Raw genomic sequence first — 23,627 nt, forward strand, 5'->3', positions numbered from 1 at the left:
GGCCAGGAGGATGGCCAAGGTCCCGGAGCTGGAGGACACCTTCCTGCAGGCGCAGCCTTCGCCCCAAGTTTCCCCTGAGGCCCAGGAGGAGTGCTGTGTGCCGCTCCTGGGCAAGGGTTTGCTCATTTACCCCGAGGAGAGGGTGTACCTGGCAGCGGCCGCGCAGCCCGGGGGCGCGCTGGGCAGCGGGGAGAAAGGGGAAGACCCAGAGCTGCCGGCGGGAGTTAAAGCAGGTGAGTGCTCTGCCCCCTCGGCGGATGTGACTGGCAAGGGGATGAATTCCATGAAGGGCACCCCACAATGAAAGTAAACACACCGCAAACATAGCATGTAGAATGTTCAGTCCTGATTTTTGTATTTTCCCCAGGAAGATGTTGGGTCACCTAGAAATGAACTCCGAAGGATTTTACTTAGTTCTCCTCTCAACACCCCCTCTCCGTCCCCTTAGGCTACCCCGTTTGGTACCAGGGTCCATTTAGAGGATACTTAACTGATTTTGCATTCTGATTTTCTTTATCATCCTTTTAACTTGCAATCAGAAATGCATTTAAGCAATGGTAACGTTTCCTCTGAAGAAGAGGATGCAGACGGTCACGACAGCAAAACCAAAGCAGCCGATCTACACCTGTCCCAGAAAAAAACCGTCACGCAGATGATGAAGGATAAAAAGAAGCAGACTCAGCTCACCCTGCAGTGGTAAGTCCCCCACGGCGGTACCTTTCAGCACCTGTTGAGTTTTAAAAGTCAGTGTCTTCAGAATCGCTTTTTCCAATTTGCTTCTCCCTCAGACTTTTTGGGGAAGTTTAAAATACCAAAACGAAACGAATCTTTTCTTTCTTTCCTTCTTTCTTGCTTTCTTTCCTGAATATTTGGTATGGAGACATATTCAGTTGTTGATGAAAAATGATCTGCAATTAAAAAACCCATCACTTTGTTCATTATTGACCTAAACTATAATTTCGTCAAATGTTAGCAATAATGAATGTTTTTTATGACTTATTTGCTTAACATGAAATCAATTCATTTCTTATACTTGTTATTTGATAGTCTTTTTGTTTATAAAACATGATTCTTAAAAACAACTTAAAAGGAGGATCTTAATATTGCCTTTATCCAGATGAGGACAAATTAATTATTGTATATTGGTCATTAGGTGAAATGTGTTTGAACTAGAAGACATAGAAAAATCTGTTAAAGTATCACTATTAACTTAAATAAATGTTCAACTGTTTTTATAGCACCTGTCATATATGATTTATTATGGTGAAATATCATGAATTGGATTTTATGGAAAATCTTTTAAGACCAAGAATTTATCAGTAGGCTTTCTACATATGAAGAGCATTTTGCAATATTGGCAGAAAACAAAGAGTGATCTAACACAAAAACTCTACGCTTCCCCACATAGTATGAATAGGAGTACAAATTTCCTCCCAAGTTACAAATAACAAGCAAATAACTTAAAAGGTCTATTTACTGATTAGTTGTATAATCTGTATATATGTAAAGTATGAACTAAGCCTTAGAAAAATACAATAGAAAAAATTTATATCTAAAAATCCAGTAAAAAATACCTAGTAACTTTTATTTTCAGGTATTTAAACATTGAATTACAGTTTGCATATACTAAATTTTTGTGATTATATACTTACACCTTTTCAAATATTTGAAATCTAAACCAAATATTCTTCTAAAGTTATGGCTTAACTATTGAAGTTGATGTCACACTTACTGGTTAAAAATACACTGGAGCAGTAAATATTTGAGTTAATTATCTGGAATATTTTAGATACAACTGTTTTATTAGGATAATTGGGGCAGAAGTATTGATTAAAGATATATTAAGGAGATCTGCTGAATGATCACTTCATTTTTCCCTTCAAATCGAGTGAATGGAAACAAACTTGGTTTTTTGTCTTATAAATATGATTGATTGCATTACAATTAAAGAAAAAAATGTCATACCCCAAATCAGCCATATTCATGGCTGGGATTATCCAGTATTTTGAAGGTAAAGACAATCCCTACAACAACGTCAAAACATATAAATAAAATAAATAAATATATATATAAATATAATTTTTATATAGTTGAATGTTTTCTTAATGATTTCATTTTCTGAAACTCAAAATACCATAGTTTTTGTTTGAACCTTCCACCCCTTTCAAATAAAAGAATGTTACATATAGTTTTTTAAAAAAACTAAGTGACTTATTTGTACTTTGAGAAGTTTCCCGCAGGGTTATATAGATTTTTGGGAAATATTAAGAATTGGAGCTGAAAACTAAAATAAGAAAAAATCTAAGTAACTCCAGTTTTCAGGTGTCAGCTAGGTTTGGTTTTATAGATGTAAATCTTCCTGGGTTTTGTTTTGTTTTGTTCTTCTTCATAGAAATGTAGAAATGCGTAGAAATGCATCTGATGCTTTAAGTCTGATGAACATCTCCTTTAGCTTTCATCTCATGCATCTAGGGAATATGCTAAATCAGAGATCTGAATAGTTTCACTCAATTTTAATCTGAATCCATGATCAATATTGCATTGTTCCTATATAATAATAATTATAATTTTATTATACAGAAAAGGGGTATACATAAATTTTATTCACTATCACCTATTGAATTGTTAGGAAAATTGGGAATACGTCTACAAGTTCTGATTTCTTGATTGCTGTTTTGATATTTGTAACACTTAAGTATATATTATTAAATTTATATAAATTGTGTTTAATTGCAATTGCAGACATTAACATTAAATAGAATTATGTCTAAATTTTCAAAATTTATAGAATTGCACTTGTAACAAAGTTGAATTTATATTTCATATTTGGAGACATCTATAGAGAAGTACATTATGTTTCAAGTATGTTTTAGGCAATTATACTGATCACAGAAAAAGGCATAGGGTAGAAGTAGATCAGTACCATTTCGGTGAAGTGCATTTAGTATTAGGGATTTTGTAAATAAATGAATTGTCATGCCTCCCTAACCATTTAGGGTTCAGAACTAGTTTGTGAGTGAAAGTAAGAGATTGTAGGCATTTGCCAGACTGAAACCTGGCAAGTCCATTAGTATTGAGAATATTCTTTTAAAAAACCATCTTCTTCAATTTTACCATTCATATTTGCATCTCACAGAGAAAACTGTAATGAACAATGAGGATTTTCATAGAAGTGAAACCTATTCTTTTAGATATAGACCAGGAAGGAGTGGTTTCATGTTGGCCATGATATTTTAACTCCACTAACAGTATTCACCGGGGCTCGTGCTCTTCTAACACTGATTTTTGTCATTTGACTTTTAATAATATCCAGAATAAAGAAAGTCTACTCAAGTCTGCTCATGAAATCATTTGTATAGAGTCTATATTCAAAACAGTCATTAAATCAATGTGAAAGGGGAACGGAAAGAAGAAATAAAGAAAAGGTTTAACCTAATTTTCTGTCCTTTTTAGGCTCGAAGAGAATTACATCGTATGTGAGGGAGTTTGCTTACCACGGTGCATCCTTTATGCACACTATTTAGATTTCTGCAGGAAAGAGAAATTGGAGCCAGCCTGCGCAGCCACCTTTGGAAAGGTAAATGACACATATTGGCCATACTACTTTACTGCTAAAGTCATGTCAGGCAGACAGTATGGAAACAAATTCATCAGAGTAAATTTTTTTACAGAATATTAAGAAATTTGTTTCACAAGCATACATGAAATTTCTTACAGGTGTCTTTGGAACTACTGTATGTTTTATCTTGATTTTACCTACTGTAGATTTTACCTTAAACTACTATATGTTTTGAATATTAGAACCCTAGCCATCAGACAATTCAATGTGACATTAAAGGAAGCTCCATTTGAGTAGTAACATTTCCCTTCAAAGAGGGATGCATTAAAGAGTATGATATGGCCTGTATTGAGAAGCAAAATTAAATTGTCGTGCCAAGTATCTTGGTAATACAACTGGTGATTGTGTTTATTATTTAGCTAGTCCAAGTATATGAGTTTTTAACAGATTTTTACTTTATTTCATAAATAGTTCCCTTGATGCTCCATTTCATTCTGAGTATGTTTATGCCCAAACTCTAAAATGTTGTGACAGGACTGGTTAAATATTGCTTATTTTAAAACATTCCTTTCTACCAGATCTGTATGTTTAAGATGGGAATCTGTAGAATTGGCATTACTGTATGTTGATCCTATTTTGAGAATTGAGAAATAATATCAATCTCTTGGGAAAGCATTATACTTTGAGATTCTTCTCATTCTCTGCTCAGAACCTAGGATATTCTAGAAACACTATAAGAAGCTTAAGCCTTAAACATTGCATCTCATATAAACTGAAATCCAAATTTTAACCTGTAGAGGGACTCATTGCCCAGAAAATAATGAATACTATAGTTGAGCTTCTCAGCTTTTGAAAATAAAATTTCATAAATTTATTTTTGAAACCTATCTGCTTACGAGACTCAGTGTGATGTGGTGCACGGCAATCTCATGATGTAGATTCTGGCCTGGACAGTGACTAATTTGTTGTGAGACCTTCTGAAATGCACTTAACCTTCCAAAACTCGGTTCGCCCATTCCCTAAAATTAGGAAGTTGTATGAGACAACTTCTAACATCTACTTTAGCACTGCTGTCTTATTCCACCTTACCGCAGAAATCTTATCTGTTTGGGGAGTCATGAAATACCTTGAGAATCTGATTAAAACTACAGAATCAGTCACCAAGAAACCGACATATACAAAAAGTTTGCCATGAAGCCCTTAGAAGATCATAAAATTCTTATTTTATGTAGAAGAGATTTTGTTCTTTAATCAGATGCTAATTTTTAGCAAATTTTTAGAGAAATGGACATAGGAAAGAAACAATTTAAAATACTGCTCTAGAGATCTGGTAAGAAGGAGAAAGTTTCATATATTCTTTCAGAATGGAGATACTTAATTATGATAAATCTCTGGATAAATTATTCTAAAGACACTCCTGTCTTCCCTCTAGGTACATAGGTAGTAACATGAAGCAGAAGCAGATACTGGTATGATCTGATTTGGAAATGGAGATAGCGGCAGTAGAACAATCTCATTAAAAACTACCTCCCTGCCTCTGCTGATGTATTACTGCTTATCTGTATGGTATATGTAGGATGTTACCTCTTCTAGACTAAATGTTACCCAAAGTTCAACATTTACATTCTTGAATTAATTGGTCATAAGTTGCTTGCAATAGAACCACATGTTCCCTAAAAACTAAAGTAATTGACTCTCTTTTTAGACAATTCGCCAGAAATTTCCCCTCTTAACGACTCGGCGACTTGGAACAAGAGGCCATTCAAAGTAAGACACATTAATGAGCATATCTCAGATCTGTACATATGATACCCTGTACATAAGATTGACACATGTAAAACAAGTATTGTCTTTATCTGTGAATGTAATCAGGTGTTCTTTTCTTGATGAAGCAGATTTTTTTTTTTTTTTTTTTTTTACCAACTGTAAGAACTAAAAAGGAAAAAAGTAGATTTTGGAATAAAGTTTAAAAGGCAAAATTTATACTGAAATATCATAATATATTATTTCTTCTGATAAAAAAAATCTAAGCGAATCATTTCCATAATCTTAAATCCTCTACCGAAGGCACCGATACCATGAAAGGGTAGTGTATATGGCTAAATAAGTGACCAAATGGAACCACAGAACTCCCGAAGAGCCAGGCCAAAATCAGGAGTTGAAGCATGGTTCAGGTTCTTCCTTTGGTTTCTTTCCCAGATAATAGTTTCAATATCCTCTTCTTTTCCCTTCAAGACGAATGACCTCCACAAATGACTTCTTTGGTCATCTCTTAATATAAATAAAAAGTTAATTTTTTTTGCTTGATAATTTTAGCTTTTCTTTTCTCTGTGGCAATCTCTATAGAGTTACATGTCACACGTTCTTATTCATCCATTATTTCCTCTGTCCACTGTGTTTTCATTTTTTCCTTTCCTTCTGCCTACAAACATATTCGGATCTCTTTTATGTTGATAAAAGTAAACTCATCTCAGACCTGCTCTACTCTTCACAATTGCTCTGATGTTTTCCTTCTCATTGCTATTTCTCCAAAAGTAGCTGTATTCACTTCTCTTCCCACTGTTCACATGGTAACTGTCCATTTCTTTACCTGGACAAAAACTTTATGGCTCATTTTTACTGTTACTCATTCTCCTTGGTACCTATCTAGCATGTGAACTGGCTGACAGTGCCCTCTTAAGATGAATCAATATGTAAAGTTTCTCTGTCACAGAACTGCCAGGCCCTATTTCCTTCTCCCATTCATTTTCTGCCTCATCCAATGTCTTCTGTCCCAGCGTCTAGTTCAACATAATGCAGCAACATATTTTATTCAAAAATTTCTAGTAGCCACATTAAACAAGAAAAAAGAGACAGATGTTATTTAATTTTGATATGTTTATTTAATCCAGTGTATCCGATGTATCATTTAACCTTGTAATCAAAATTAAAATTATTGAGATATTTTGCATTCTTTCTTTTTTCCTACTAAGTGTTTGTATGTTTTATTCCTACAGCACATCTCAACTCAGATTAGTCATATTTCGAGTGCACAGTACAAACATGTGACTAGGAGCTACCGTATTGGCTAGCTCAGCTCTACTCGCCAAAAAATAAATTTTACTTTATAAATTCTCTTGAATCAGTCCCTTTCTCTTCTCACTTTCATAATCTTGTCTTCACTGTATCTTTCCAGTCCTTTCAATACAATTTTTCCAAATTGGACTTCCAAAAGTTTGAATTCAATCATATCTCTGTCATGCTCAGAAACTTTCACCAGCTCATGACAAATTTTTCTCTTTGTCATTCAGGGTCCATTATGATTTAATCCCAAAACATTTTCCTACTTTATCATCTACTCACCCCTCAGCATGGAGCCTATGCTCCCACCAAATTAGTGCCAATACTCTTTGTTTCACCCTCAAATGTCTTTCACTTATGCTGTCTTCCTCCATGGAAGATGCCCTTTCCCATACAGGTATGTTAAAAGCTTATCCACTGGAAAAAATGTCTCATAAATTTCCTCTTTTGAATTTTTTCTTACCTCTTGATTTCTTGTAGGTTCTTTCTCCATACCCTCATAGCAGTTCATTGGTACCTATCTTAGTGTGAAATTAACTTATCTCTTCCCCTAAAAGATAATATTTTGAAGATAGAGACTTTGTCTCATTCATTTTTATATCCTTTCTGTATTTGGCTATACAATCGATTACCAATTAATATTTCTTTAATTGATTCCTATTAATAAAATGAATAAAATGCCAGATTGAAAAATGACTGAATTGTCTCTTCCCTCCTAACTTGTTTTTCAAAGTTGAAACACTTTAACTGGCTGATTTCTACTGAAATTGATTCCTACTGATTGTGGTGGTGGAAGAAAGATCAGATAATGTTTGAAGCAGACAGATAGTAGAAAAAGAGGCAAAGCAATGCAGAGAAATCCTCTTCACAGGAACTACATGAAAGCAGGCAGGCAGGCTGCTGAGAAAGTCACTTAATCCTAAAAGGAGCCTTTAGGATTAGGGATGAATCATTAACTCTATCCATTGTGACACTGTGAGGCTCAAATGTTTAGGTTTATGAAACACGTGGTAACTTTAGGCAATTCGTTTGATATCTAAAAGGAGATGTGCCCAAGAGCAAAACATTAATAATTTGAATTATTTTCTACCTTCCCAATATGACATTTGCTTTTTATAACTTGCTTATTATATTTTTGATATTTTGATATCCTGAGGGAAAAAATTTCCACAGGCAAACTATGTTGACAGATAGGGCAACATGTAGAGTTTGTGAAACTGGTAGTTGGTAATGTGTCAATTTAATTATTCTTTTATTTATTTATTTATTTATTTATTTATTTATTTATTTATTTTTAAGAGAGAAAGTGAGCAGGTGAGGGACAGAGATAGATGGAGAGAGAATCCCAAGCAGCTTCTGTGCTGTCAGCACAGAACCCTATGCGGGGCTCAAACCCACAAACCATGAGATGATGACCTGAGTCAAAATCAAAAGTTGGAGGTTTAACTGACTGAGCCACCTAGGCAGCCCTTAATTTTTGTCCTAAGCATTTCTTTATGTTGGTATATTGTTTTCACAGTCATCATTTCTAATGACTATTTAATATTTCAAAAAATGTAGCAATATGAAATATGAACAATGAGAAATATGATAAATCTGTAAAACACAGAAATATAAATGAAGAAATTAGCATATTTTGGAGAAAGTAAAATTTATAATTTCTCCAAATTTTACAATTAATTTTGCAAAACTTGGAGTAGCATTTATTCTAGTGCCTTAAGCATTCTATCACTAAATGCTTGTTGAATTATTTGAAAAATATAAGTATTTATTTTTACTTCTGTGGATCATATGTTAAAATATATTAACATTATATCACTGTATAATTATGGTTATTTAAAAACATAAGCTCTCAATTTTTGCCAAATTCTCATAGAATAGTTAGAGTCTGTCCAGTCCTTTCATTTGAGTCTTTCAGGCAGGATTTATTTTGATCCTGATTAACTCAAAAAGTTCTGTAATCTGGGTACAGGATAGCACCATATTTCTAAAACTGTCTCTGGCTGCCTTCAGGGTTCATAGAACAATATTACTTTCCAAATTTTACTCCATGTAGGAAATCCAAAAGTTTAGGAAGCATTGATCTTTGTGACAAAGAGGTGTTTAGTAGGATGTAAAAAATAAGAGTGAATTTTGTGTCTATTTTCAAGATTTTTGGTTTTTGTTTTTCTCTAAATGATCAGTCCTCCTCACACTCACAATTATGTGGGTGTTACTTTCAAGGACCTCATGAAAGTTAAAGATAAAAATGTTTAACTAAATAAAATGAGGCAAAAATTTTATTCAGCCAAAAGAAAGAGATAAAATATTTAAAACAGATACATTAAAAACAAACAAAAAATCCAAATGGACAGAATAAGTAGGTAGGTATCACAGATCACCAGATATCACCAGATGTCACAATTAGAAACAATTAAAAATAAAAAAATTTGTTTCCAGGGGCAGGTCTGATGTTCTACATAAGAAGCCAGTAGTACCAATAGTTATGGAAAAAGGTCTTTAAAGGTCAACTCTTGGGGTCACAAAGTCTCTTCCTAGAACATTTACCCTGAAAGTGTGTTGGGGACAAGCCCAGTCAGTTTACAGGGGTGCCAGCAGCTTCAGCTCTCTGTCCCTTCCTTCACTGTCACCCTCCCTTCCCTGCCAAGAAGCCCCAGTGACAGATCCTGCACATTTTCAACACCCAGATAAAAACTGTCTTGGCTTTTCAATTTTTTTATTTTCTTCTCCTTGATTTACTACCAATGCCAAAATATATACCTGATTTTTTTTTTCTGTGCAGCATTTTTAAATTTGGATTTTGGAAAACGTAAAAATGAAATAAAATTATATAGACACAAAAGAGCAATGCAAACTGAGTTTTGTCTGTTTGATGTTATAAATGTATTATGTCAATAATCAATCCATTCATATTTATATAAACGTACAGAGCATGGTGCTAAAGAGTTTTTAAGATGCTAATAGCAGGATAGGATATATGCTATCAAAAAACTTTCACTATTAAGATTCATTTATTTAATAAGCATTTTATTGAGTGTCCTGGTACTTTCTAGGCCCTAGGGATCCAGTGATGAAGAAAAAGCCTGTATCCCACCATTGCTCAGAACAGCTGATAGTTGAGACCACCAAGTAGATTTCATGTACACAGTAGACTGTTTGCTTTGAAGTTACATTTTAATTTCTTGTAGACTTTGATTAGTCAAATCTTGGTTTTCAGACATGATGGACAAAAGCTATTATCTTATTTATTAGTAGTGATTTAGTGGGTTAATAAAACTGATATGGCAGCTGCTCTTATCATAGTAAGTTATTGCAAGTCCCTGAACAGCTTAATCCCATCATTTCCTTATCAGTTATCATTTGTGTAGTGTAAACTAACATCAGCGCTACCAGCTCAGCAGGAACATATGTTTCAGGAATTCTATATAATGACTGAAATAGGAAAGAAGAAGTATAGGTGCAGGTAGAAATTTATCAGCAAGTGAAGAAAAGTATTAGGTGCAATGTAAATATTTTAGTAGTAAGAGTAGCAATAATTTCATTTGTCCTATTAAAAATATTTTATGACATGTTCACTTTAAAATGTGGCCATAAAAATTAATAAATTTTCTTTATTTCTAAAATATAAATGATCCATCATTTGATATAAGGCTAAGGTCAGTTTGCACTAATAAATGAACATAATTTGTTAGATAATCACAAAACCACTTATATTAAGCTAATATTTTCTTAAAGAAATTAGCTAGTCATACCCAGGATTCTAAAGCAGTTTTCACATATCTTCTTTAATAAAAATGGGAAAAAAAATCATATAGGGAGAAAGGACTGTTCAATATCTGGGAATCTTTATTCAGAGTAACTAACAGAATAAGCACAGGGTAGTGGTATATAAATTAAAATAAGTAATTAAAATTAGTTATCCCACATTTATGCAGACCTTGCTTTTTATGCAACATGCACCAACATAGGTATTTGTTTTACTAGAATATTTCTGGCAAATATTTTTTAGCAAGACATTTCAGGGGACTATATTAACAATAAAATAATACTATAAAATGTAGGGATTGAGATGAAAAATTCATGTATACTTTGCATGAAATTACTCTTCCTAGTTTTATGAGGTTTACCTTTAGGAAGACAGAGCTACTCATTTATTATCTCTTCTCTGTTCTCAAAGACATGAAATCATCACTTAAATGATAATATGTATCTAGTAGACTAAAAAGAAGATTAAGGGGTAAAGGTTTATTTTATTAGTTCCAGAAGAAACAAGATAGGAGATGTGCAAAAGCATTACATGGTCATTGCAAAGTATTAAGATTTATATTTCTAACAACAAACAGTCTTTCTACTTAAACACTGATTTCATGCCCTTTGTATACATTGTTTATCTATACAATATTTTACTGGTAGCCTGTGAATACACAGTGCTACAAAGCAGTTATTGAAAGTATTGGCTTTAAGAGAATTTGTGTTTTATCAGTATCTAAATTTCTAGCAGGATACATTGGTTCATCCAAAAAAATGAGGATTTTTCTATACAGTAATTTCTAGGGAGAAAATCAGTGAAGGGAAAAATACAATTCCCTTCCTCTAAGTCTAAAGTTTAGTAGGAGAGCTAAGCCATGTATACACTCACCAATGGTATGAAGTATAAAGCTACATAGGAAAAATGACCAAGGGAGGAGTTCAAAGGGCATAGAGAGTAGATGCCTGAGAAACCAGGCAAGCTTCGTGCATTAAAATTATGCCTTGAGGGATGAGTAAGAGATGAGGGCATGAAGGAATAAGAGCATTTCCAATGAAGAAATCAACAAAGTCAGAGCCCCAAGGTGAGAAAAACACAAGTTATTTATGGAGAACAAGTAATTGTGACAGTGATAGATAAGTTTAGACAGTGTTTGTGGTCGAGTTAAAGGAGTTAATATATTTCCTTATATCATGTTAGACAAGACATTCTTTAATCGCTACCAAATTTAAAATTGTGCTGATATATTTAATTATATGATACTATATGCATGGCCTTAATTGAAAAAATCCTGTTTCTAAAGTATTCTTTAGGACATATTATTATTTCTAACTTTTCTCATATTATTTATTTATTCAACAAATGTTTACGATTTCCTGTTATAGGGAGCTTACATTCTATAAGGAGTTCTTGTTTATATATGGATCATCAAATAAGAAAAATCCAGATCAATGGTATAGGTGTTAACGATTCTTGTTACCAATGCTTGCTTAACATGATTCATGCTGAGCTAGAAGAGGAAGTGTTTATGCTGAGTGCAAACACATTCAAAATATTTTCACTTAAGAATTTCTAATTTTAAATAAAATTGAGATACAAAATTATATTCTATATATATATGTATATATATATATATCTTTTGCTTCTTGAGTACGGAGGCAACATGACCCATTGAAACAAAGAGTGCTCAGTGAGCATCTGGATTGATAACGGCATTTACATTTGGCCTACTAATAAAATACATTATTTTAAAAGGATTTTCTTTTGCTGGGATGGGGTCAGGCCATTAAGATGTAAAATCTTGGCTCTGAATGTAGTCAGAAATATTATATACTTCCATTTTTGAAGATGTTTTTGCCTATGATTGGAAAGAAGGAAAAATAATAGTCATTTTAGAAAAATAAGGGACAAATGAATTGTGCAATTAGAATATCCTTTCCTTAAAAGTCAGAAAATAAGAAAAAAATTACAAATTCATCTTAGTCAGTATTACTAAGTGCTAAAGGATGTTGAAATTTTTAGAAAACCTGGTCATCAGGTGATTTTTAAAAATGGAAGTCAGTGTGCCTCAGTCAGTGTGGTCACTGCTCCATGACTGACAAGTGATTGGGCTCAGGAAGCCATGAACAAAAGTGTAATTCAGAAGCACATATCTGACCTGATTTTCCATGTCTGTTTTTTTTTATTGTATTGCCATCTAGCATAGTTGTCAGGACACAGTATGTCTTCTAATATTTGTTGAACTCCTGGTCATCCCTTTGACTTGTCCAATGACTTTTGTCTACCACCAGGCAATGTAATTTCTTATCAAATCTGCATGACACACCACTTTACCATGGCATATTATTATCTATCTATTGAAAAAGGATTGCAGACAAGAAACATAAAGATCAAAATTATCAACTTTTAAAGCAATGATCAATGTATATTGCTTCAGCAAGTGGATAAAATATAGTTATTTGAACGATAGCATCCATGGAATAAATAGAAAACTTTGCAAAAGAAAATGAAATTACAATCTATTTCCATTGTAATAGATCCCCTTGTTCTCAAACATCCTTTGCTAACTCTAAAGCTTCCAGCTTTGGCTCAGGTCATGATCTCATGGCTCATGAGTTCGAGTCTTGCATCGGGGTCTGTGCTGACAGTGTGGAACCTGTCTCCCCTCTCTGTCCCTCTCCCACACCCCTGCCACCTCAAAAATAAATAAGTAAACATGATTTAGATTTGAATATTTAAGTATATGGTACGTTGGCTTTCATTTGTCCTGGGCCTTGGAAATGTTTGGGGCTCACTTGCTGTGTCAACTTTTTTTTTATTGCTAAGGTCAGAAAAGGGGCCTTGAAACTTAGATCCACACTGTCTTGTCCACTTTAAACTCGGATGATGATGCTAAGTAATGAAATTCTAAATATGGTTACACTGGAGTCCCCTGGCAACCCCTTTACTCACTTTTATTTCATTCCTTGCCTGATTTTAGATGAATGCAAATTGAAACAATAGGTAACCAAGTGCTGCTGCATATGTTGGAGTTGGGGAAGGACGAAAGACAGAAATTAGCAGCTTCAGCCACCCTTACTAATTCCCACTATTTGGTTAGCTTTTGTATAATATTTGTAGTGCTTGTACGTGGGTATGTAGTAAGTCAGGAGTCTACAGCTCATAAGAATGAGCTACAACTTGAGAACTGATGACAGGCTATACGTGTGGGTAGTTAAGGATCCATAAACACATTTATAATAAAGTATTTGTGACATGGTTCATTCCATGGTAGAGTTTTTCTCTCATTGTTGCACTAAAGTTCGAAGTGAAAATGACAGTGTATTAGGCTTCTCATTCCTCATGAGGAAACTAAAGTTTGAAAGGTCACATGCTTCACACATTTTCCTATGCATGATATTAATATCTTCCTCCATACAATGGCATACTTTTTTCTCCATAAATATACTATAGAGAAAACCTATCATTTTTTTTTCAATTGACTAAATTCAAATTGAAACAGTAATTTCCAGAATGACACTTGGAGCCAATGCTGACATTCACAAATTTAAGTGGTTACATTTCAATGTCCATATTTGTAAATTTTTTGGTTGCTGAAACCTATATTTTTAGGGATTAGAAGGGGATTGGCTGTTCTTCTTTTTTATTCCTAGAACCAGAAATATGACCATAAGTAGGACTAATGACCTACCACAAAAGGGATTTAGCACATTAAGATGCTACTTGAAAAAAGTCAGGAAAAGATGATCAGAGGGATGCAGTTCTTAGCTGTGCTTTCCCTCAACTGTACTTTATCTCCTCCTCCCCCTTAAAAAACTCCTTCATTAACACAGAGTTGGTTCCTGTCCTTGCTCCAGGTATCATTATTACGGGATTGGCATCAAAGAGAGCAGCGCATATTACCACTCCGTTTATTCTGGAAAGGGCCTGACAAGGTAGAGTTCTGCTTTCTTCAAGACAAATTCTCTGCATTTCCTGAAATATATATAATTGCAATTGAATGAAAGACTTTCTCATTTTGTAAATTGAGATGTTTTCTTTTAAGCATCAGACCTTAATTTCAACTTTGTGTGGACATTCACAATGATATAGTCTAGATTATTGGGTAATTTATGAAATTTGCAATCATTAATGAGAAGTTAATAGTGAATAAGATATCCCAGAGACATTAAAAAGAATAATCAAGTAATGAGAAATTAATAGTGAATGTATCTCAGAGATGAAAAAGAATAATCAAAGAAGTAGAATTGTTTTTAAATTAGTATTTACTTATCGAGCTTTCTGTTTTCAGTCTGATTCAATAAAATAAAGGCAGAAAATGTTTTTTTTTTTTCTCCAAGAGATAACCAGTTTTAAAAATCTATGTCCGTGGGGTGCCAGTCAGTAGAGCATGTAATTCTTAGTCTCAGGGTCATGAGTTCAAGCCCCTTGTTGGTTGTAGAGCCTGCTAAAAATGATATAAAATAAAATAAAAATCTATGTGTTTGATCAGTACCTTACAAAGAGGAAAAGTTTATGATAACTCATCTCTAATAATACATACTTTGAATAGCAGTTTACCTTAAGTGAGATAAAGCTACTGCCCTGTTTGAATCTCTGTGAAAGAAAATACACAAATGATTATAAAGAACACATTTCTTTAATTCACTACTAACTATCAGGAGGAGGTCATTGATGGCGGGGATGACATCTAATAAAACCAGTGATAATATACAATTACTATTTTTTAAATATTGGAGCTCTGAATAATTAAATCTGCATCTTAAATTGCCTTATATTGTATGATTTACCAAGAACTGTTCTTAGCTCTCAAAAGAATAAATTTTTTTGAAAAGTAAAGTAACTTGTGTAAAAAATAATTTTATTCATCTGAGTCATACTAAGATGAACTCAGACATGGAGAAGAACATATTGGCAGCTTATTGAGTACGACTCACTACAAAGTAGAAATACAGGCTAGAACACAAACGAATATTTAATATCAAGTGTTCTTGGCAGACCTTATCAGGTTTCCTTAAATATTCTTCATTTACTGTCTCTTAATAGATTTATTTTTTTAAGTAAGTTGCTAAGAATGCTTGGGTCTCTTTGAAAATCAAGCAGATTTCTCCAGGTTTCTTTTACTCATGATGATCTGAAGTTAACACTTTGTAGATACTCTGCATTTCCTTGATTGCCAAAACTGTATATTTATATGTTAACTAATGGAGAATATACTGATTTTTAAGGTTTTCTGGAAGCAAGCTGAAGAATGAGGTAAGAATTATTTTCATCTCTATATTATCTGCTATAATATGTACTGCAAACTAATTAATACATGCTAATCATCCACACTGGCAAATATAGAACTAAATGTTAATTTATTAAAAGCCCATTACATGATCGAGAGCTTCAGAGAGAGCTAGGTTGGATTTGGGGCTACTGATGATTCTTTACATGGACCTACTGAACAATTTCCAGTTAGCCTAGGAGGGCTAATTTTTCAGTTATTCTCACCTAATATCAGATACTTTAGTGACCACAAAGAAAATGACCATTACAGATCCAAGAAATTTTCATTTGAATAAAAACAAAAGGCTTAAAGCTAAGGATATGGAAGGAATTGGTATTTGGAATATACCTATTAGGCAAAACCTTTAATAGTTCTCAAGAAATCCAAATGTATGCTGTGGTTTGTTTTAACCACTTTGTGTGAGTGTATGTGTATGTATAGTCAGCTTGCTGACCTCTTGTGCGGTGTGGAGACAGGGTGGATGGTGGACGTGGCAGCTAGGGAGAAAGGGCACATCTCTGTAGCACACACACAAATTCACACACTTTCTCCCTAGACACCCCTCCCACTCCCTACCCCCAACCAAAGAACAGATCAGCAAACTGACTTTATCTAAATGAGTTAGACTACCATTAGGGACTGCATGGCTAATTAGGCACACGATAAGGCCTTCATTATCCTCAAGTTATCTAATCATTAAAAAGAGGTGCCACAGTACTAAGGGCACATGACAATGTGTTGTGTGGTAAATCTGGACCCGAGGTAAATTGTAACTCCATTAGTTTGGTGAAATGATGCAAGCATATTATCTCAAGGAATAATATAAAGCCCCCAACCCTTTGAAATGACCAATTTCTTCCCACCAGTGCTTTTAATACAGTTAATGGCTAATTACATAATAAAATCCTCTAGATTGCTCTTTTTATCAATGAAATAATAGTTCTTTATTAGATAAACAATTGTGAAAGTGCAAAAATATTGACTTAGAAATATACTTCAGTTGACTGAAGTTTATGTCAACAGGGAATTTAAGTAATTTCCCTCAGGTGTTCTTTCGACCACTTGGATGAGGTTGGTGGCACTAGCAAAGGATCAGCTGTTACAGGGCATGCGCGGCAAGGCGCATTTCACAGAATAAAAGGAAAAATGTTTCTCCAGTGTAGTGTTTCCTTCTAGAAAAGGGCACTACAAATTTGGGTGTAGATTTTGTTAATAAATTTAAAATAAAAATTTTTGTTAGGCTGTCATATAGCTGATATTTCCAAAGACTGCAACAACAATAACACATCATTGCCATGATGGTTATAGAAATTGTCACAAAAGCTCTCTAAAGACTCAGAACTACTCTAAATACTTTTTATTTTTTATTTTTTTCAATATGACCTTTATTTTATTTTTTTAATATAACAATTTATTTTTTAAAATGATAATAGAATATTTGCTTAACAAAGCTGAAATTTTAAAAAATTGTTTGGTACCTGCGGTGATCAACCATCATAGTTTGCTCAGGATGTGAGACTTTCAGTGTCAAGCTATATATACTTCACTACATTTGAACATTAATAACTGTGAGGTGGGGAAAATCGGGGTTAGCGTTACTAACTTACAGCTAAGGAAACTGAGGCTGAGATGTATTTGCTTTTTTCAAAATCTGAATAAAGTTCTACTTTTTAAAACTCATGGTCAAGACATTAATCAATAGATATATGGAGTTATAGATACTAAGGAACAAAATAGTGAATGGATAGAATTGTTCTTTTACAGTGTAGCAGGAAATATATCTTTTACTGTAATTATATGCAATTAATTATGGGGGTCATGGGTATTAACCTAGTTTAAGTGGTTAAGGACATTTTCCATAGGAAGTGGCATTTAAGGAGAGAACTGAATAAGTAGGAATTTGGGGAATGGAGTTTGGGAAAAGAGTAACAGTGACGAAATAGATGTAACAGTAAAGGTTAGGTTTTCTCAAACTTTGTATTACTGATGTTTTCAGCTATATAATTGTATGTTGTGAGGGATGTCCTGTGCATTGTAAGATATTTAGCATCAGCATGGTATCCTTGGCTTCTACTCACCAGATTCCACACCTTCCTCTTGTGACAACCAAAAATGCCTCTGACATTACCAAATGTCAACCACTGCCATATGGGAAGGCAAATAAGAGGAGCATCATGTTATAGATGTGGATAAGTCTGTATGAAAGAATATCTGATCGAGGATGATAGCTCTAGAGACAGAGAGAAGTGACTGATTTTAGCTGGGAAACATTGGTAGTGGATTGTAAGGTAGTTCTATTTTTAACTTTTTGAGGAAACTCCATATTCTTTTCTATAATGGCTGCACCAGTTTGCATTCCTACCAACAGTGCAAGAGGGTATTTTCTTTTCTCTACATCCTCACCAATTCTTGTTGTTTCTTGTGTTTTTGATTTTGGCCATTCTGAGAGGTGTGAGGGGATACCTCACTGTAGTTTGGATTTGCAGTTCCCTGAGGATGAGAGATGTTGGGATTTTTTCATGTGTCTCTTGGTGTCTATTCATGCCTTCTGTACATGTTTTCATTGGATTATTTGTTTTTTGAGTTTTGAGTTCTATCAGTTGTTTATATATTTTGGATTCTAACCCTTGATCAGACATGTTATTTGCAAATATCTTCTCCAATTCAGTAAGTTGCTTTTTAGTTTTGTTGATTGTTTGCTGTGCAGAAGCTTTTAATTTTAAATGAAAATTTTAAGTGAAAAGACATACCATCTTCCTGGATAGGTATGTTAGATATTATAAATGTGCTCATTCTTTTAAAATTAATTTAGACATTTAATATACTAATAAAAACTTGAGTGGGTAATTGATTTTTGGAAGTAATTAAAATGGCTGTACACTTGATGTAGAAGGATATACAGGAAGTAATAGTTAAGGTAAATGTAAATAAGAATAGTCAAAAGAAACTTGTCTGGCAGATATCAAAATACTATGACACTATGATATAAACTCAACTATAGGTAGAATAAATCTGTAACAGATTAGATACCTGAGAAAAGACCCTAGTATACATAAGGATTTAATGTATGATCAAAAAGACATTACAACCAATGAAGGAAAAGTTTTTTTTCTGTGAATTGTCTTAATTGATTTTTGGAGGAAGACATAGTATCAAATAAATCAAGTTCTTCATAGCATAATGTTAGAAAAATGGACCATTTTGGAAAAAATTTTATACCTCATGCCTTGTATGAATTCCATATAAATTATTAAATATAAGAACAATACTTAGAAAGGAACATTTTTATCTACTTCATTTCTGGATAAGGAATGATTTTCTTTCTTTTTTTGTTTTTGTTTTTTTTGGTGCAAAAGTGATTTTATTAAAGCATGTGGATAGAACCCGTGGGCAGAAAGAGCTGCCGGGAATTATTTTCTAAGATGAAAACAATTTAAGAAATTTCAGGGGCGCCTGGGTGGCTCAGTCGGTGAAGCACCCGGCTTCGGCTCAGGTCATGATCTCACGGTTTGTAGGTTCAAGCCTCACATCGGGCTCTGTGCTGACAGCTAGCTCAGAGCCTGGAGCCTGCTTCAGATCCTGTGTCTCCCTCTCTCTCTGACCCTTCCCTGCTCGCACTCTCTCTCTCTCTCAAAAATAAATAAAAGACATAAAAAATTTTTTAAGAAATTTCAAAGGAAAAATATAAAATGGAGAGATTGGAAACTATTTTGTATCAAAATCATCATATATAAAATTTGAAGTCAAAAGAAAGACTGGAGAAATTATTTTCAGCAAATATGACAATGGAATAAAATTCTATTAAGTAAAAAAATCCTATCAACATATAGAAAAATATGAAGATGACAATAAACAGTAAAACACATGAATAGAAAATACACATAAGGCAGAAAAGGCCAAAATGAAAAATGGACTGCCAAATAAATAAAAAATAAATAATATTTTAAATCATATAATTATCAAATATTTAGAAATTAATATGATGATGCTGGTGAAGTTCTGGTGAGATGAGCTGTTTCGTATCCTTCTGGTGAATAGTGAGCAAACTCCCTGGAAAAATCGCCGGAAGATCTGTATCAAATCTTTCAAGTGCTCATGCTCTTTCTCCCAGTTTCCTTTTGCATGAATCTCACATAAAGAAATAACAGAAGATGCTTACAAAATATTATGCAAAAATTGTAATTGACAACTATGAAAAACTGTGTGCAACCTAAATTACTACTAATAAAGAAATGGTGGCAACATTTATAAGACTTTTATGGGACTAAATATTATGTTATATATTGAGCCTGTTTTAAAGACATGGAAAGATGCTAATTAGGAAGAAAAGAGGACACAGAAGCAAATATATATATATATATATATATATATATATATATATATATGGCTTCAAATATGTAAATAAAACTGGATATTTATATGAGTGAGAAGATTAATATATATATATAACCATCCTGTACAGTATAGTAGCTACCAGCCACATATGGCTATTAATTACATAAAATATTGCTTCTATGTCACATTAGCTACATTTCAGGTCCCTCATAACCATAAACAATATTGTAATGCAGACATAGAACACTTTCAACATCACAGAAAGTTCTGTTGGGCAGCACTATTTTAGAACACGTTAAATATTCAACTCCATGATAAAAAGACAACCCAGCAGAAATATAACATGGTATATGAACATGCAATTCATACAAGATGGAAAATAATAACTACAAATACTGTTGGTATTCACGATAGCCCTCCTGATTGACCATGACATATGGTCAGCAAATATTCTGAATGCCATTCCTGCCAAGAAACGTGAAACGTGCTCAACTTAATTAGAGAAGTTTCAATCAGGGAAAGGCAAATTAAAACCCTGAAAAATATCATGTCACCATTATTGGAATAACAGCAGTCAGAAGTCTGAAAATAAGCGTTGTTAGACATGTGGAGCGAAGAACGTTCACGAACAGTAGGAGAGACGGTCATTAGTAAAGGTGAAGGTGCACACACCTGATGACGGCTTTCTTAGAGAAGCCTTCGCACGGTGCGCAAGCAGGCACACTGCAGTGTTTCTGGTAATCTCAGAGTGCTGGCAAACAAATGGCCATTATGATACAGCGAGAGGATCAAGTTTAAGATATTTATATGAGGTACGACTACACTGCTTTGGAAATGAATGAACTATAGCTATAAAAATCAAATTAGATTCATCTCAAAAACCTAAAGTTGAGTGAAAAAAATGTTGCCTGTAGAAGGATATGTGCTGAATTGTGCAGGTTTTAAAGCAAGAGTATGTATTAAGAGTATTTAAATCAGAGGTAAATTTTAGGGTTTAAATAGGAATGATATAAACTAAATGAAGAACATGTATTTCTTGTAGGGAAGGTACTAAGATTAGGGAGGGCTACAGAGGCTGCTTTAATATTTCAAATGTGTATTGTCTCAATCTGGTTAGTACATGGCTACTTATTACTCTTTATCTACACCTTTTTAAGCTTTAAATAGTTCATAATATGAAAGCAAACAAAACGAAAAATAAGAAAAGCAAAACAAAAAGACAGGAAGAAGATGAGAGTAATTATCAGTTTGTGGTATGAATTTTGATAATTTTACATTTTTATTCATAAATGTAGTGATTCAGATTTCAGAAATGTCTTAGAGAATGTTTCAGAACCCTTTTATCCTCTGGAATTAAACTAACAAAACCTATTCTCAATACTTTGTCCTGATTAAAGACAGCCTTTCTTTTCCTGTGAATCTTCTAGTGCGCACCAAATTTTGTTTTAACTAACTTTAATGATGAAATTGCCATTTTTTCTTAGGGATCCAGCCCCTTGGTTTCATACATTTCAACCAGGAAGTCTCCTGATAGCCTGAATTTCCTTCTCCTTAACATTGACCATTCATGGCCGTTTAACAACTTTGTACCAAGATAAATAACAAATCCTCCCTCCTTGGTATATGCTTTGCAAATATTTACAGACTGTTATCATGCTCTCTTTTGGTCATCACTTAGCCAAACTGTGCTGCTTAAATCCTTTAATCTTTTCTCATAAATCAGACCCTCTTGCCTTCTTCTAATCATATGGTTTCTTTTCTACAGGTTTCTTCTTGTTTTCTTTTGGAAATAAGACTTAATAGTTTACCCAAGATTATTGATGTCATTGGTTGAGGGTAAAACCGCCCCCCCCCCCAGACCTCTGTAACTGGCCTATGACCGGGCACCAATTTTGGTGAAACAGCAAATGTATTAGTGTAATTAAAATGATCATGTTTTATTTTTTCTCCCAGTTTATCAATTTGTGCTGTATGCTCTGGACTGCATATTATTATTTGATTTATACCAACTTTGCACACAATTGTTAACATATCCAACAAATTTAATTTAAAAAATTCTCCTTCGGCACTTTTGCCTCCTGTTATTCCACGTTGCTAATGTCTATTACACAAAACTACTATTTATGAAGATCAGAGTTTTAAATAAGTATTTAAATACAATAGATATACTTTGTCCTTTAATATGTATTTCCTTAGCACTCTAACATTTTTTATTGGAAATGTATTGTTCATAACACAAACATACACTTTATTTTATTTTTTAAATGTTTATTATTGAGAGACAGAGCGCGAGTAGGAGAGGAGCAGAGGGAGAGGGAGACAGAATCCTAAGTAGGCTATAAGATCTGAGCCGTCAGCACAGAGCCCAAAATGGGGCTCACTAAATCACTAACTGTGAGATCATGACTTGAGCCAAAGTCGGATGCTCAACCAACTGGACCACCGAGGCACCTCTACACATTTTGAAAATAACCATAAGACAAAAGTTCAAGACCTACCTCACAGCTTAATGAATACAAGTCCTCTGTGTGCCCACACCTCGATCACCTACCAAAAGATACTACTCTCCAAAATTTGGTGTTAATCACTCCTTTGTTTTTCTTTAAAGGTGATCACTTACGAATATATGCCTAATATATATTACAGTGTGATTATGGCAAAACTATATGAATGTACTTAATACCACTTAATACCAAATATACTGAACCATATATTTCTAAGTGATGGATAATTGTATGTTTTATTTTATTGGTTTGTTCATTATTTGTCCTACATAGAATCGATTCATTTTTTGTGACTTTGTGGTTTCATTCAGCATTAAATTTTGTGATTGATCAATGTTGATGAATAGGTAGCTTTAATACCTTTATTTGTACTGCTATGTAATATTCCACTGTATGAAAATACCACAACACATTTATTCATTCCATTGTTGGTGGACATTTTTTCTTTTCTTTTTTTTGATATAATTTATTGTCAAATTGGCTAACATACAGTGTGTAAAGTGTGCTGTTGGTTTTTGGGATAGATTCCTGTGATTCATTGCTTACATACAACACCCAGTGCTCGCATCAACAAGGGGTGAACTTTTTTTTCTGAAAAATTAGTTCATGGACATCCTCCAGGTGCACATGTGCAGAAACAGTATTCCAGATTCTAGGATACACTCATGTCTGACTTTACTAGTTAAGATGAAGCTGTTTTCCAAAATGGTTGTAACAATTTATGTCTGCCCAATCGTGGATGTGAGCATTCCTTTTGTTCCATATTGTCACAGACACTTTGCACTGAATGACATTTTAGTTCCAATGGATGCAAAATGGTACCTGTGATTTTCATTTGAAAATTGCTTTTAATAACTACATCAAAAACATAAGCTTGCATTTTTAAAATTTTTATTGCCCAGTTCTGTTTTTTGAAGTATTTCTCTAATGATTAGTAATGTTGAGTAATCATTTCCTATCCTTGTTGACTAATGTATATCTTCTTCAGAGAAATGTCTATTCACATCTTTTGTCCATTTTTGAAGCAAGATATTTGTTTCATTGTTAAGTTTTACAAGTTCTCTATATGTCCTAAATATTAATCCCTTATCAGACATATGATTTGGGAATATCTTCTTCCATTCCATTTATTATCTTTTTACTCTGTTG

At 33.6% G+C, this 23,627-nt stretch overlaps 1 protein-coding gene across 1 annotated transcript in view; it reads left to right on the forward strand.

Annotated features, from left to right (window-relative positions):
- The first annotated feature begins 10 nt into the window (after positions 1 to 10).
- The window catches only part of RFX6 (regulatory factor X6), a 53,068-nt gene continuing 29,451 nt past the window's right edge, over positions 11 to 23,627 (forward strand). The window contains exons 1-6 of the mRNA XM_029945499.1: positions 11 to 233; positions 540 to 696; positions 3,454 to 3,577; positions 5,265 to 5,326; positions 14,225 to 14,302; positions 15,596 to 15,623. Of these exons, the coding sequence (XP_029801359.1) occupies positions 11 to 233; positions 540 to 696; positions 3,454 to 3,577; positions 5,265 to 5,326; positions 14,225 to 14,302; positions 15,596 to 15,623 (672 nt within the window). The remainder of the gene's footprint in view (positions 234 to 539; positions 697 to 3,453; positions 3,578 to 5,264; positions 5,327 to 14,224; positions 14,303 to 15,595; positions 15,624 to 23,627) is intronic.

Source organism: Suricata suricatta, chromosome 7, assembly GCF_006229205.1.
Source record: "Suricata suricatta isolate VVHF042 chromosome 7, meerkat_22Aug2017_6uvM2_HiC, whole genome shotgun sequence".
NCBI classification, from domain to species: domain Eukaryota; kingdom Metazoa; phylum Chordata; class Mammalia; order Carnivora; family Herpestidae; genus Suricata; species Suricata suricatta.